Genomic DNA, 15,662 nt, shown 5'->3' with positions numbered 1-15,662 from the left:
TCATTCAGTCTCTTCAGGAGTGATGGTCAGAGTAACATCCTCATCCTTTCGTCTCACCGTCACTGAAAGCGTGCCGCCGCTCCGGACGGCTTCGCTCACGTCCTGCGTGGTGCGGACGGGCCGGCCGTTGATGACGACGTCGCGGTCGATCAAGTCAGCGCTGCGGAGAAGAGAACGCCAAGACATCACTCACATTTCAACCCTTTAGAACCCCAAGCAGTTTTTCGGGGGCGTTTTTTGCTCCTGTCACTTTTTTTTCAATGTAAAAGTCCTGCACCTCTATGGAACCAATCATGGCTAGAAGTAGAGATAACAAAAAGTATTTTTTGCAGTATAACACAGTTACCATGCCTGTAGGAGCCAGGTATGGCCTGTGCCATTTTGTATACCCTTGTTCGTCACTTCCGGTACACTTGAGTAATTGAGTCACGTGGTGTTGGGGATAGCAATGGGGAGTTGTTCAGTAGTTTAGTTGGATGAATGGAAGGAGAGGGGGTGAGAGAGGGAGCCTTATTTTTTGTTGACCGCTATTTTACAATCTATTCACACTAATATTGTCATTGTTCGACTAATGACTATAAAGCCATCCAGAACCAAAGTTTGTTTGTTATCCACAATAAACTCACAAAACTCAGCCACTGGATCGACGTGAATCATTTACTGCCAGCGCGTCCGCAGGTTAGTCTCCCCTACTTAGACTCTTGGTGACTAATTTTAAGTTGCTGATAGTCACCTACAATCCCAACGATCATAAGATAGAAAAAAATGCAAAAATGTTGAATTTCTTTAATAATTTATTTTACAAATATTGGAAACCACTGGAATCTATATATCGAACATTTTTCCAAGTGTTACCAATGTTGGAAAAATATATATATTGAACTATTCAAATTTTTAGAACCTCTCCTTACAGCCTCTCCTCTCTGCTCTGTGCTCAGCCACCTGCAGTTCAGTCGAAGTTTCACGGAAATTGTTGTCACATGACTGTTGGTCTCAGCTAAATCAATCATGGCTTCCTAGTTGTGTTGAGGAGTGCAGAATTGAATGCTTTTTTTACAGGATCTGGTTACTTCAAATATATAATTATTTATGGCGATATTTTAAATGAGACGTGTAGAATAAAATGTTTTTGATGAAATATCACAATTTGAAGCTTTGTTTTGGCTGCCTTTTCTCTTAAAAGTGTTTGTAACACATGATGTGTTCGAGGAGTGTCAGAAAGATGAAAATCTGACGATAATGGCGGTTTTTACAGCCTCTGGCTCGGATAAATGGTGTAGTTTTGCCGATTGTTTGAAGAAAACATGGTTTTGGGGCTCAGATTGTTTTAAAGCCTCAGTAAAACAGGCCCAACCCAGCTGGGTGGATCTCACACACAGGAAAACATCTTTGACCTTTAGACAAGTCTGATCCTGTGTCAGGTTCCCTCTCCCTTGTGAGGCAAACCTAACATGGGATCATGGCTTTATCATGCACCGCCCTGCTTGACATTTACATGTGAGGGATTTACTCTGATAATCTTTTGCAGACTGATTGACGATACACGCAAAACTGTAGCGAAAGATTATACATTCTGATCCCAGACAATAGCGAGGGATGCAAGGAGTAGTACAGCGCTCAATTCAGCACTGTCATGGTAAATTGAAATCCTCTGTTGTACTCTATTGTATGTTAGACCGCCGCTGTGTGCTGTTCAAAGCTTCAGGCTTTCAATGTCACGGGAGGCGGTGACTATTGAGAATATAGAGAGCAAGAGAAAGAGAGAGAGATGCTGCCTTCAACAAGAGAAAGATGTCAGAGCTTGGCCTGTTGTAAGCACGGGGATAATGAGCAGCCGGACTGATCTACGGCCTTGAGAAATGCGGGGATGCTCTTATTCAGCGGGTGGAAAAAATATCCAGAGGGCCTCCAAATGCCAGTTCACAGCCCTGCTGTTGCATTTTGTAAAAGCCTAGCGCCTAAATAGGCTCGGTCCAACAATGGCTACCGATAAGCTCCAGGTAATGCTGTCTAATAAAAAAAAATTCAGCTCAGTATGTTACTTTGAAACTTACACCAATCTTTTACGCAAGAACTAACAAATTCGCTTGGAATTGGAGAATAACATTGACATGTGCATGAGTATATATTATTCATTCCAAAGTAGGGATTCCTGTTTTTCTTTTTAAGGCTCAGGTGATGCTGATGTATTTTGGACTATTTCTATTTTCCACAGGAAAAAAAATAGGAGAACTTGATTATTCATTCCAAAATATTCCATTATATGTACAACATAGACAGAAATCCAGTGTAAAAACTGCTCGTATTGAAGTTGCACTCGTCAACACTTTTATATTAACAATGGATCAAATTAAAAACAGACTAATCTGAAATGTGGAAGTCGTTGCTCTGAGTGATAAACCCACAGTGAATTTTCACCCGACTCTGCGCTTCCCCTCAATTGTAGAGAGCATTTTAGCGTATTGTAGCTTATTTTATATCCCCCAAAATGTCACTCTCGTTAACCTTGTTTCCAGTCAGAGCAGACAGCTTAAAACACCTTCTTTACACCACCTGACCAGCACCAGTCAGTACACGAGCAACATTAGCGACTAGCTGGTGAACACAGAAGAGCATTTAACAGCTAAAGAGACGGATGTTTTTTTCACAGGAAATTGGTGGAGACCAAAGAAATAGAGTGAATATTCAACAAATGAATGTCAAATACAGCAGCCCGGTCAGTGGTCCTACGCTTCAGGCTGTGAAATTGATATGCTGATTCTACATAAACTATAAAGACTATAAATAAACTATAGAAACAAAACTGTTCAATTGAATTAATAATTTCTTATTATTTTTGGTATTTTTGTCGTATACAGATGTGCAATAATGATTGCTGGGTAATATGTATGTTGTCCAGTGTCAAGTTTCTATTTGATTATGTGACTTACTGTTTACAAACGTGTTACTTGAAGCCTGACGAGATGGGTTTTCATGCGATATGTGATCCCTTAATTCTTTAGTGATCTTGTGATATAACTAGTGCTGGGCAACGATTAAAATATTTAATCGCGATTAATCGCATGGATTTTTTGCGATTAATCGCATTGTTATGGCAAAGTTCAATAATGAATTCAAAAGTAGTGTATTGCGCACTTTTATTTTAAAAGTACTGCTATATGAACAAAAGGGCAATAACATTTGGTTCACGAGATGCAGGTAGCATGTTTTATACTTAATGTGAATATAATTCATACTTTGTTGGCATCTTATTCTGAAAACCGGATGTTCGTCTGAAGAAACCGGGTTAATCTTTCCGCTAACTTTCAAAGTCCTTTGCTCGCTCCCGATCTGTGCCGTTTAAATGCGTTTACCGTGAATTTCAGCATATAGGTGCACTCAAATTACTGACTATAGGATGTTTGCTGGCTTTTATCCCACTGTTCTTGTCATCCTCTTGTTGTTATGTATATGTATTGCCTCTTGTCTTTCAATAAAAAAAAAAAAAAAAAAAAAAAAAAAATTATAATAAAAAAAAAAAATGCGTTAACGCGCGATAAAATAATTGTCGGCGTTAATTAATGAATGCGTTAACGCGAAATTAACGCGTTAACTTGCCCAGCACTAGATATAACGCAAGAATTCGGCTGAAGTGCAAAGTAATGAGAAGGTAGTAAAGCAAATGAGATTCTTTTTTATAAACAGCTGCCAGCCAAGGAACCACCCAAGTGTGTGTGCTTTATAACCATAGACTGTATATAGGAAGTGGATGTAGTCATCATGACGTCACCCATTAGTTTGTGGACCGCCGTTATGAAGCCTCGTGTTCGGGGAATTCACCGTCACCATCTTGGATTACGGCGTGTCCCCTTGTTTTTTTGCAACCGATAAGCAGAAGTCACCATATTTGGAATGCAGAGGAGAGACGTAGAGACGCCGTATACGTCTCTGGTGCAGCAGCGACCTGTCAATCTCAGTAAGCCCGCCCTAAAGCATACCCTGCATTATGGTCTATTTGACTATAAATGGACCATAATTTACTAAATGAACATCATGCTGTGTTGAAGAAGACTTGAAACTAGAGATTGAGAGCATAAACTCATGTTTACAATGTTTACAGAGGGGATAAATCAAGTCATTTTCTCATAGACTTCTATACAATCAGACTTCTATACAACCGAAGGAGTCGCCCCCTGATGGTCAGTAGAGAGAATGCAAGTTTAAGACACTTCCACATCTGCTTCACTCGTCAGAACCGGAGGTTGCCACCTGTTTATAACTAGTAAGTAGCATGCACTAGGGCCCGTCATGATAGCATGCACTGAGGCTCGTCGTAACTACCTTACACCACTGTTGGTTAGGTTTGTCATACAGATGCTAAAAAATGCCTCGTTATCAGACACCGAGGGCCACTGAACATGAGGTGGTTTGTGGAGGAGTTTGGGAGTGAGAAGGGTTCAGGATATTGGACTTACATTCACAAGTGGCCATAAACACAACTCCAAATGAATACTAAAGTAGCACTGTCTGCTAGGCAAAGGTTTGATAACAAGTTTTTACAGTGAGGTCAATGTTGTTCTTCTCAGACTTTCTGCACTGCCACCGACCAGTTAGTGTTAGTCTGCAGTGCTTTTTTTACATCTTATTTTTTATCACTGAATACAGCTGTTTGGTAAAACTGGAAGCAAAGCGAAGTGATGAGAGCGGTGAGACTGAACCAGTCAAAAACCAATCAAAAGGAAACAGAAACTATCAGCGAATATCAATAACCTGTATTTTGCCCGTCTTGTGAAATTGTGAGCTGAATGGGGGGACACACAGTAGAAGTGATTGTAGCTTGGCTCTTACCTGGATGCAGCTGTTCCAGGTATGACCTCAAAGATGTAAACACCTGAGCTCACATCTGGAACTTCGCTCTCACGCTCCTTGAGATCTCGAATCAAGCTGGACAAATGGAGACAAAGATAGATTAGAGAAATCTAGAAACAGTCTGTTCCAACTGAAACTACTCCAACGGGATAAAGCCTTTTGGTCAAAAAGACACAAAGCCAATTGAAAAATTATTCAGTCATATACATCATTTATATGAAAGGATTAGCCTATATATATATGTATATATATTTAGTGTTGAACAAGTTACTGAACATCATTATTTTTTAATTAAAAATGTATGTATGTATTTGGGGACTATATTGACACATTTATATATATTGTTACATGATCTTTCTAAAAAGTTAAAAGAGTGTAAGACAGGCTGTATGGTCTTATTAACCATCTGATGTACGCTGATGACTTAGTGGTCCTGTCTCCTTATAGCGCTGATTTACAGCAATTGCTCAGAGTCTGCTCACGGTATGGCGTGCAGTATGATATCAAATTCAACTCTAAAAAGAGTGTTATCGTGATTGCTAAAACCAAGGAGGATCAGAAGCTACATTTTCCTTCGTTTTTTATGGGAGGCCAAGAGCTAAATGTGGTGCACAAAATTAAATATTTGGGTCGCATCATCAGGAATGATCTAAGTGATGACGACAGTGTTGCAAACTGTATGCACAAGCTAATATGCTGGCACGTAAATTTCGTATGTGTACAGAAGATGTTAAAACAGCTCTCTTTAGAGCCTACTGTACTCCACTCTATACAGCCCACCTGTGGTGCAGCTAGTAAATCAAAGAAGAAGAAGATTCAGGTGGCATTTAATGACGCTTTCAGAATCTTGCTCAAGCTTCCAAGATGGACAAGTGCAAGTCATATGTTTGTGACTCGTAATGTTCCCACCTTCCATGCTGTGTTGAGGAATTTTATCTCCAAATTTAAATGTCGATTAAATGACTCAGGAAATGTAATTATAAAAGCCTTAACTGAGCCAACACAAAGTGATACAAGGATTCTTCTTGTTTCTGGAAACATTGGAACAAATGTCTGTATGTTTTGAACCACGAGTGACTTTTTAACTGCAATGATTATACCTGTGTCTTGGTGTCCTCGTATTGTATTGTATTGTATTTTATATATTGTTGTTGTATTTGTTGCTATATGGACTCATGAGTCTGAAATAAAAGTTGAATAATACACTTCAAGTAGGGAACAGTAATACACCGAGCCATCAGACTCTTGAGACTTGTTAAAAATGGATGTCTTTCTAAAACAAACGTGGTATTGTAGAAATTTGTTCTTGTGAGGTTTACTTACGATGGTGAGAGATGTATCATCCGGACGCCTATGTATTTGTTTTTTTGTCGCGTATTTCCTAAATGCAAATGAAAGGTTGAATTAAATCAAATATTGAAATGAGTGAAAGAGATCACAAAGTAATTCCTGGAGACTAGATCCACAACACCAGCATTAGATCCTTCTCACCGTGGACTTGTCTGTTGTAGGAATCAGCGAGGAATTGGCGTATTCTGTCGGCAGGGACGGCAAAAGAGATTCCTGCTGCCACTTTCAGGGTATTCATGCCTATTACATCTCCATCCTGTTAAAAAAAACAGAATGGAAGGAGGATGAGACCATGGTGTGCCTCCATCCAGCCATGCTTTAATGCAAACTGAAGAGACAGAAAATAGTCTCACCATCTCTCGGCACCATTCTAATGTATGGCCTTCCTCAAGATAATACATGAAACAAACAGAAAAGTCACATTTCCATCCAGTTTTTTTTCCGTTTGGGGTTTAACCGGCCCTCTTTAAACTACGCCATCTCAACCGGGTCTCATCAAAACTAAATCATTTTAATGTTTTTAAATCGTGCCTTTTGACTTGTCAATCCATCGGTCTTTAAGTTGGAAACAGCGTTTATACGCTACAGATTTAACGTAGTGAAACAACTTGTTGCGTGTCGCTGAACGCGTTTACCTCGAAGCAAATGGAATTACCAGGTTTGGACGGAAACCTGGCAATTTTGGCCTGAAGTATTTCATCGGTTTCATGTCTCTGCGAGAGTAGTACGGCTCTTTTTCTTCCAATGCACATCCCAAAGCTCATAGTCTATTAAATGTTCCTTTTACCTTCAACAAAACCCATCAGTCTTGGTTATTGTAGTAACTTATCTGGGTTTTCACAGTGAAGGACGATTTATAAAATGCACCGTCGGTATGGCAACTGTTCTGCTTTTAGAGAGAACTGCATTTTTAGGGAAAGGAAGCTGGAGGCAGCGACCCTGATAAATGGATGTACCATCTGTATGATTTTATTCCACGGTAACAATGCAAAGGCCTCCATAATCAGGTCTTGTCCTAAAATACTGTGAGGGAGGCTTAATCGTGAACCTGAGGGAGCAGACTGGAGACTTTGGGTATTAAATAAAACAAAATCATGACCTTAGTCTTCACTGTCATGAATAAAACAGGAAAGATTGCCGGCATAGCAGAGGGCATAACAAATATGCAAATGATGAATAATGGTATCATCACTTTTCATGCGATATAGCACTATAAATCTCTTACCAAGTTGACAAGCGGCCCACCAGAGTTGCCATACTGTGAATCAACAGAGCAACAACAATATTTTACTTACTCATCGTGAAAGTGGAACAGGAATTGTCAAGACAGATGGAATAAAAATGAAGAACCGAGACAGGAAACGATTGTGATTGTGCTCTCACTGACATTAATGATGGCGTCGGTTTGGATGTAGTCCACGTCCTTAAAGCCCAGCTCCAGGCCGTTGTGCTGAGCGGTGCTGACAATGCCGGTGGTGACAGTGTTCTGCAGGGAGAAGGGGCTTCCCACCGCCACCACCACAAACACCACATCCCAAAGCTCATAGTCTCCACAATAAATGTCTCCACAATAAATGTCTCCACAATAAATGTCCCCAATTAATTTGCTATTTCGAAGTTTTATTTTGAAGCAACAAAATAAGGGTTATGTTGAGTGTCCATCAGCAGTAACTCAGACAAGTGGTCTGGCTGATCAGATCCCAATGCAGGCGAACAGCCACGACAGTTAATGCGCCCCGGCAGGATCGGCAGAAAAGTCGCATTAAAAAGACAGAACTGGATTGTGGGTAATGTCGCCGGCAGGTTTTGATGAGAAAGGAATAAATAAAGACCAATAAAATGAAAAAAAAAGTTATCTTTCATTCTGCTGCATTTATTTTTATCCTTTTTTCTTTTTGACTGGAATTTTAATCAAACAATAGTACCCCGCTTTTCTCAGAAGTGCTCCAATGGATCTAACCTGTGTGTCTAGCTTTATCATTTTCCATCAAGTCTTTAGGGTGGTATGTGTGTAACAACTTCACTTCTGGCATCGAAATAAAGCAATCTCTGCTCATTAACAACTTTGTTAACATTATGAATTAAAACCACTAATAATCATTCATAGACCTGATTGCTTCATCTCAAGCTGAATCTATGCCCCTGGCAATAAAAGCTGCTCTATTTGAATCTTTGCCTATGTTCCCGAGACCAAGCACTACACTGGGAATGCTTTTGTTTTATTAGCACCACCCTCAACATGGGATTTGTGGAGTATACAGGAAAGTAAACTAAGCCTTAGCTCGTCCCTGCCTGCCTCCTCAAGGCTGATGCCATTCGTCTCTGGGGTGTCTTGCAATGCTCAGCCAAATTTATAGCCAAATCTCCCGTGGTGTGGAGTCTTATGTCATCACAAATTTGCCTTTTAGGCAGGCTTTAGAACTATCTCTACAAGGAATGTAGCCCAGAGAGTTATAGCATTGTACAGCTGTCACCACTCCCTGATTGTTTCTCAGACTAACTCCTTCACCTATAAAGCAGTCAAAGACAGTGATTCCTCTGGCTTTCTCTTTGGGATTCTTGAGGTACTCTTGTATTCAGATCAGCACTAAAAAATGTTAATAATGTGCTTCATGCTGAGTGGAGTCTGACTGAAGGAGTAGAGAACCCACCTCTGCCATACAAAGCAGCTGGTTGTGTAAGAGCGTGTCTGAGCAGTGACATGTTTTATTCAGAACAGCACTCGCCAATACACAAAAAAAGAAATCTGAGGCTTCGAATTTACGAGACATGACCTAAGAGGCCCCAGAGGAATTCAGACAACAAATTGACCGAGTGAAGAAGTAGAGTGTAATTTTGGTGGGCAGAGGCCGTTGTTGATTCTCTTCATGGAATAACTTATTGTGTGAGGTTAATACACTGTGATGACAAGCTACGAGGCCAGAGGAAAACACAGGACAGAATTTAGTCTGAGGCCCTTGGGGAGCTAAGGTGACACAGTGTAAACTCACATCTGGTTCGATTTTGATGAGAGCAATGTCCATCTTCTGGTCCACGTCCTTGACTGAGGCGTCGTACTGCGAACCGCTTTTCAGCTCCACTTTTATCCGCCGCTTGTTGTTGAGTACGTAAGCACTGGTGAGGATCCAGCCGTCCTCTGACACTAAAAACCCAGAGCCACTTGACACAGAGACCTCCTCACTGGAAAATGGCACTCTGGCAAAAGGAAAACATGATTTTAGATCTGTTGGAATTTGAGTGTAGATGGGGGACAATTAATGTTCTTGCTTCGGTTAGGTTTACCCTTGGAAAAGCTCTAGATGCACCACAGCTGGGATGATCTTGTCCACCACATCTGCAATGAAGTTGAACTTGTTGCGCATACTTCCTGGATGTTGCATTCCTTTGAGGACACAGGACAATAGATGACAGGTTAGGCCACTAAAATGTGATGGATTAAATCTGTCCCAGAGGTTGCCGCTTGGTTTAAGTCCACTGAAAGACTCAAGGGGGAATTCACAATTTGAAACCGCTATCATTTGAAACCACTATCTGCCCCGTTTACAAAAAATATGATGCACTAAACTATAACATCGCAAACATGCCCAAAGAGTTTAGTGGATGAGTGCAATTATCCTTTTTTTTTGTGTCAGATTGCAATTTTCCATGTGGCAAACTACAAACGTGCTTGAGGCCAATGCGTCGGTTGCGGTCCCAGGAAGAAAAGTTGGTGATTAATTCAATGTGGATACATTGTTTTCATATAGTCTTTCCTTTTTTTCTCCTCTTTATTTCTCGCCATAGAGTAAATATTAGGCTGAATTTTCAGAGCACATGGCTCATGTTAGACTTTTAATATCAACTTTTATTGGTGTTAATTAAAGTGAGTTCATGGACTTCAGCAAACTTCTCCATAAAAACAAAGACGAAGCATGTGCCAAAGCCATCTATTCATCTCTGCTATACCTTGCTTTATTTATACAGTCTTGTAGGCAGCTTGGAGTGCCTACAAGAGGAAATGGAAGGTCAAACCTCCACAGTTTGAAAGGCGGGTTGGGTTCTATTTAAAATGCTCTCTGCTGTGGACACCTGTGTTTGAGTCACCTGAGGGCAGTGCAATCTCTTCCCCAATAATATCTCCAAAATTATCTTCGCCTGCTCTCTAAGCAAACACGCAATCCCATTTCTGAAGCCACCACATTCTGACTGATGCTGTGTTTACAGAGTTGCACAAATGAACTTGTCTCTGCAGTAACAACCTTTTGAGCAAATGCCAGTGTGCCTATTGCTAAGAGCTACTTTGGCACCAGCTATTTTTGCCTGTCAGAGAGCTGAACTAACAAATCAACAGTATCCTCCCTGGGCCTTTCACTACCCTTTCAATTACGCTACTTCAACTGCTTCATGCCAACTTGTGTGATTATTGTGGATCATCCATCAGCTGAATACTTATGTGACATGCCATCTAATCTGCTATCAGGTCTTCAAATTTGAAAACAAGTGTCGATCTGCACATAGAACGCCACGTAGATCACACATTCAGCATTTCCATCACAAATGTGTCATTTCAAAAAAGGGTTATATGTTGCAACCTGTTAATGGTGTTCTCAAACATAGATCATGTTCATTGCACCTCAAAGACGCACACAGTGGGTCTCATGTGTGCTAATGTTTAGTTATTGCGTTTTCTTCTATTCTACAGTTGCATATTATAAGATTTAAATTACAATAATAAAAAATTAATAATTCTTATTATTTTACAAAACATTGTGGTCTTTTAAAATGAATAAACATTACACTAATTCTTTAAGGTCAAAAACCTTCACATTTTCTTGGGAGAGGACTCCCAATGCTAACCTTACCACCAGATGGTTTGTTACACACAACCATCTGAGAAGCCATCTTTGGAAACTGTTTGGAAAAAGGCATGTACTTGATGGTGATTTGTTAAACCATCTGTCAATCAAACTCTTGCCAAAGCCAGTCGGGAGAAGAGAGAAAACAGTGTTTCCATGGAGAAAAGCCTTTCCTTTGCTCATCTTTCATTGAAGAAATACTCTGTTGGTGCTGCAGCTATTGCAGCATCTACGCTAACCTGTGTCATCAGACACACACCTAAACCCCGCCCACATCTGCTTGTAAGGGGGGGTCTCAATTAAAGTCACCGTGGCGTATTGTGAAGGAAGGGAAGGGCCTCAAAAGACGTCTGTAGTCAATAATATTAAGGCGTCTCTGACTCGACGTTTGTGAGCTTTTGCATACCTGCTCGTCAGCAGCGTGGTGGGTTCCCTCTGGAGGATAAGACTCCATCATTGGAGGATTCGCAACTGAATTTTGTCTTGCTCTTCTGAGCACGAATGTGCAGAACATTGGAGGGACACTACATCAAGCCTCCTGGGAAGACATTCTACAGATACATATATTGTTTTCATCCAATGTGAGAGTCGTGCACAGTCTCCAAAACAGAGGATGGGGAGCTTCTCAAGTCAAATTAAAGAGCGCAGATGATGATGAGTGGGTTTTTTAAGCGCCACAAAGCAGGAAAATACAAAAATATGACCATATTTTGAACCTTCATTTGTTCAGAGAATGATAATGGAGCACAGTGACCTTTTCATTTTTAGCAAAATATCATTCCTTTAGTCCTGACCGATACAGCCGAGGTTGAAAGGAGATCTCCGGCGATTTACCATTGCACCCTTTCTTTCTGCCTGCTGAAAGCCCGTATGACTTTCATACTTCACACCCCAGTTTGTACGACAGCTGACTTCCTGTTAAAAAATGTGTAGTCTCTCAGACCAATCTGAGATAGCTACGTTTATTTTCTCAGACTTGGCAACGCGTCTCCAGAGCCACAGAAGACATTACATAAGCTCAGTGGTGGGCCGTCAGGGGCAGCAAAGCCTTCTCTGCTGGCCTAAACAGAATCAAAAAGTTATAGCTATTTTATAATTTAATAATTTTTCATAAATACACAACATGTAGTCTAATTATTTTTCCCATTATCTCATTTTCTCACTGTCTTCCTCAGTTGCTCTGCTTCCAGTGCAGCTTGTTTTAAGTAGAGCTTTTATCCAATCAGATTTCACCCCTATATCTCTATGTAAAGAGAGAGGCCCGATGCCCACTAGGAAGCCTTTGCAGTTTAAGTGAATGGGGACGATATTGTTGATTGTCATAGTCTTCAACCAATCAGATCTTTAGTTTGACATGTTGGGCATATTCTTTGACATGTCAGAGCTGTCTAGGTGGCCTACAAGTATGTCAGCATTAACGTGCATCTCAGCATTAACGTGCGGTGTGATTGGTCAGTGGGCTAGCGTGACTGTTGTGAAGCTGAAAGCTAGCTAGCAGAACTTAGTAGTAGTAAGAGTTCAAGTTGAAAGATATGTAAGAAGTTATGACATTGACATGACATTTTTAGCGTTTTGCTTGGTGTAGCTTTGTTTTTTTAACACTCATGGCTGAAGGAGGGGGAGAAACGGATTTGGGAGTTACTGGCAACGCCTTTCTGGAGAAGGACATTTCCAGAAAAGCTGGACATCGTAAGAAAGGGTCAGCCAACCCCACAGCTAGCAGCCCTGACCCAGCCAGGAAAAGGATTTGTACGAAAGGTATTCCTGGCTGACAGCGTTGGAGAAGCGTTATCGCTGGGAATGCGTTTCATTTGCAACTGAGCGTCTTGGTGTTTGGAGCTGTTTGGAGCTACGCTACACTAACCTGAGTTGGCTAACCAAGGCAGCAACACAACCCAAAAGAACGACAGAACACTTATAAGCTATGGTGCTTTTGAAAACCTTTGGAGAGACCCGACAACTCAACGAACACGTTCGCAGGAGGACCTCTGGCTGGATTTTATGATATGGTTGATATTGTTCCCTCTAATGTGAATAATATTTGAATGGCCCGTGCTCTTCAGTGTGCGGTGGAATATGTGTTTTAGCGCCGCAGGTTTGCTGGACTGATGTGTCATGCTTTGTTGTCATATAAATGTATGTGACTGGTTCTTGTGAGTTTGTTCTTGTCCTTGTGTTAATTACATTGATTTTGACTATATGCATTGCCCGTTGATGACACAGCATCCCGTCATGGGCGTATTCATATCTGCACTCTGCAGTTAGTGTATTTAGGTGTTAAGCTTAATTTTTACACGAAACAAATAACCTGTAGGGGTTAGGGTCGGACATTTGATTCTCTGTTTGTGCTGTTGTTTTCTTTTACAAAGCAGGAATTATGGTCTGGAGAAATGGGAATTGTGTGGCGATTGCTTTAGCCCTCTTCGAATCAGTAGGGTACAGCTAAACGCTAGCGTGTGTGCTGCTGTTGGTTTTCCTGCTAAACTAGTTTAGCATAGCGCGCCTCCCAGAACACACGAGCATCACCAGAGTACAATGTTGTTCTTCCGTGGTGGGCGTGTCAGACAGCTCGTTGTCTGTTACGTTGGGTGGGTTGCCATATTGAGCGCTGTGGCTCCACCGAGAGAACATTATATTTCCCACAATTTAAGCTTCTGCATTTTCCAAATGCACTAGTATTATTCAAACGTATCATTCGGTTCGTAATGCGTATTGAACCCTGAGCCTCGTACCGAATGCTTCAATACGAATATGTGTATTGTTACACTCCTAATAACCTGTAGCTGTGGCATCATAACGAGGTTATTAGGAGGTGGCTCAACTGTAGTAGGACAGCACTGAAGGCCCATGTATAAAACACATGGCCCGCTACTGCATAGCCTATTCTTTGAGTGAGTAACCATGACAAGTAGACTGACTTTCATGTGGAAAATTGGTGGAGTTGTTCTCTTAGAGTCTTATCTCAGAATCTCAGCAGTTGTTAGGTCATGGTAAAGTTTTTCTCATTTATTTTCCCTGCTGTCCAGTACTTAAAAACCCTATAAACCAATGGCCTATACTGTACATGTGACGTTAGTTTATTATATATATATTAATATGTTCAACAGCCTCTATCACCCTCTGTAAAGACATGTCTGGAAAAAGCAGCAGGGATATTACCAGTATCACTACCTTTTTAGGAATGTTTGATGTGTGGTATAGCTCTGGTCATTGATAGAGTCCAGGGCTGGAAGATATATTCAGCTCCTGTGCTTTAAGTGTGACAATTCAGGATATAAGCTTTGCTTTCTGCTTGGCTCACATCTGAAAAAAGCTGGCCTGGTTCTGTCCAAAGGTAACAAAGCCACCTTAAGCTCACTAATTAACAATAATAATAATGGAAGTATTATTATTATTATTATTATAGTTATGTTATAATAGTATAATAATTAGTAGTATAATAATAGTTATTAATATAATATTAGTACTGGTATTACTACTACATAAATAATACATAATAATGATGTTGTATTATATATTTTAGTAGTAGTAGTAGCAATAATAATAATAGTTATTATTATTTTAGTAGCAGTAGTAGTATAATTATTTTAGTAGAAATAGTAGTAGTATAATAATAATAATAATAATTATTATTATTTTTAGTTGTAGTAGTAGTACTATTATAATAATAATTATTATTATTATACTATATAAAAACATTATTATACTTATTATTAATAGTAGTAGTAGTAGTAGTAGTAATAGTATAATAATAATAGTTATTATTATTATTATTATTAGGAGTAGTAGACGTTACAGAAGCTTACTGATAACATAAACAATATATTTGAATCTATCATGAAGTTTGCTAATCAAATGTAACCTATATTTCTGTAATGTCATCTTTAATAACTTGTGCAGGTAAATATTTTCAACTATTGAAACGAAAAGGAACTTAAGTTAATCACACAACTCACCTGAATCACACCAACTCCTCTGGATCAAAATGACCGCGGGACCCTCTCCGAGCTCGGCTCTCCTGTTCTCGGCTCTCAGGCGGCAGATGCTGGGGTAAGTCCGTCCGTCGCTGCCGCACACCGGGCCGGAGGCGGCGCACGCGCAGGAGCTGCGGAGCCCGCCAAGCTTCCCCCCGACGGAGTCGCACAGCAGCCCCTCGCCGCAGGGGAGGCCGCCACCGCAGGCATCGCCCTCCCCGGCCGCGCACACCGTGCAGCAGCCGCATCCGTCCCTCACCTGCCCGTAGTAACAGACCTGCCGCGACGGCGGAGCGCATTGAGAGACGTCGCAGGCACGCGGACAAGTTTGTCTCTGTCAGCGGACCGGCATGAACCGCAGAGGTGAGGAGGGTGAGGTATGCCACCAACTTCATTCTGACCCTAAAATCTCTTCTTGTAGACTCGGTCTAAACTGGTGTAGCTATGACCCCCTGCTGCTTGGGCTCCATACAGTTCATCCAGGTAGATCCAGGTAGGCCTTGGATACACACCACCAAGCTGTGACAGTCATGTCACTGCTGCTGTTTTCAAAGCCTGTAGCACTGGCTGAGGGCCAGTAATTATCTTCCAGTAGCAGCATGCTAGATTCACCTTCATGATCCTGTGCTGTGTGCTGTATCCACAATAAACCTCT

The 15,662-nt window shown here is 40.9% G+C and overlaps 1 protein-coding gene across 1 annotated transcript; it reads right to left on the bottom strand.

Annotated features, from left to right (window-relative positions):
- Positions 1–15,402, bottom strand: htra4 (HtrA serine peptidase 4). Its single transcript, XM_076098933.1, is given in 10 exon segments — positions 1–160; positions 4,828–4,923; positions 6,172–6,229; positions 6,340–6,454; positions 7,424–7,456; positions 7,586–7,776; positions 9,176–9,393; positions 9,481–9,580; positions 14,990–15,342; positions 15,344–15,402. Coding segments are annotated over 10 exon segments (1,383 nt in total).
- Positions 15,403–15,662: the final 260 nt, after the last annotated feature.

This window comes from Anarhichas minor, unplaced genomic scaffold (genome assembly GCF_050575085.1).
Source record: "Anarhichas minor isolate MPS153535 unplaced genomic scaffold, ASM5057508v1 ptg000025l, whole genome shotgun sequence".
In the NCBI taxonomy this organism is placed as follows: domain Eukaryota; kingdom Metazoa; phylum Chordata; class Actinopteri; order Perciformes; family Anarhichadidae; genus Anarhichas; species Anarhichas minor.
Note: the sequence above shows the minus strand (reverse complement) of the source record. Positions and strands in the feature narration are given on the sequence as shown.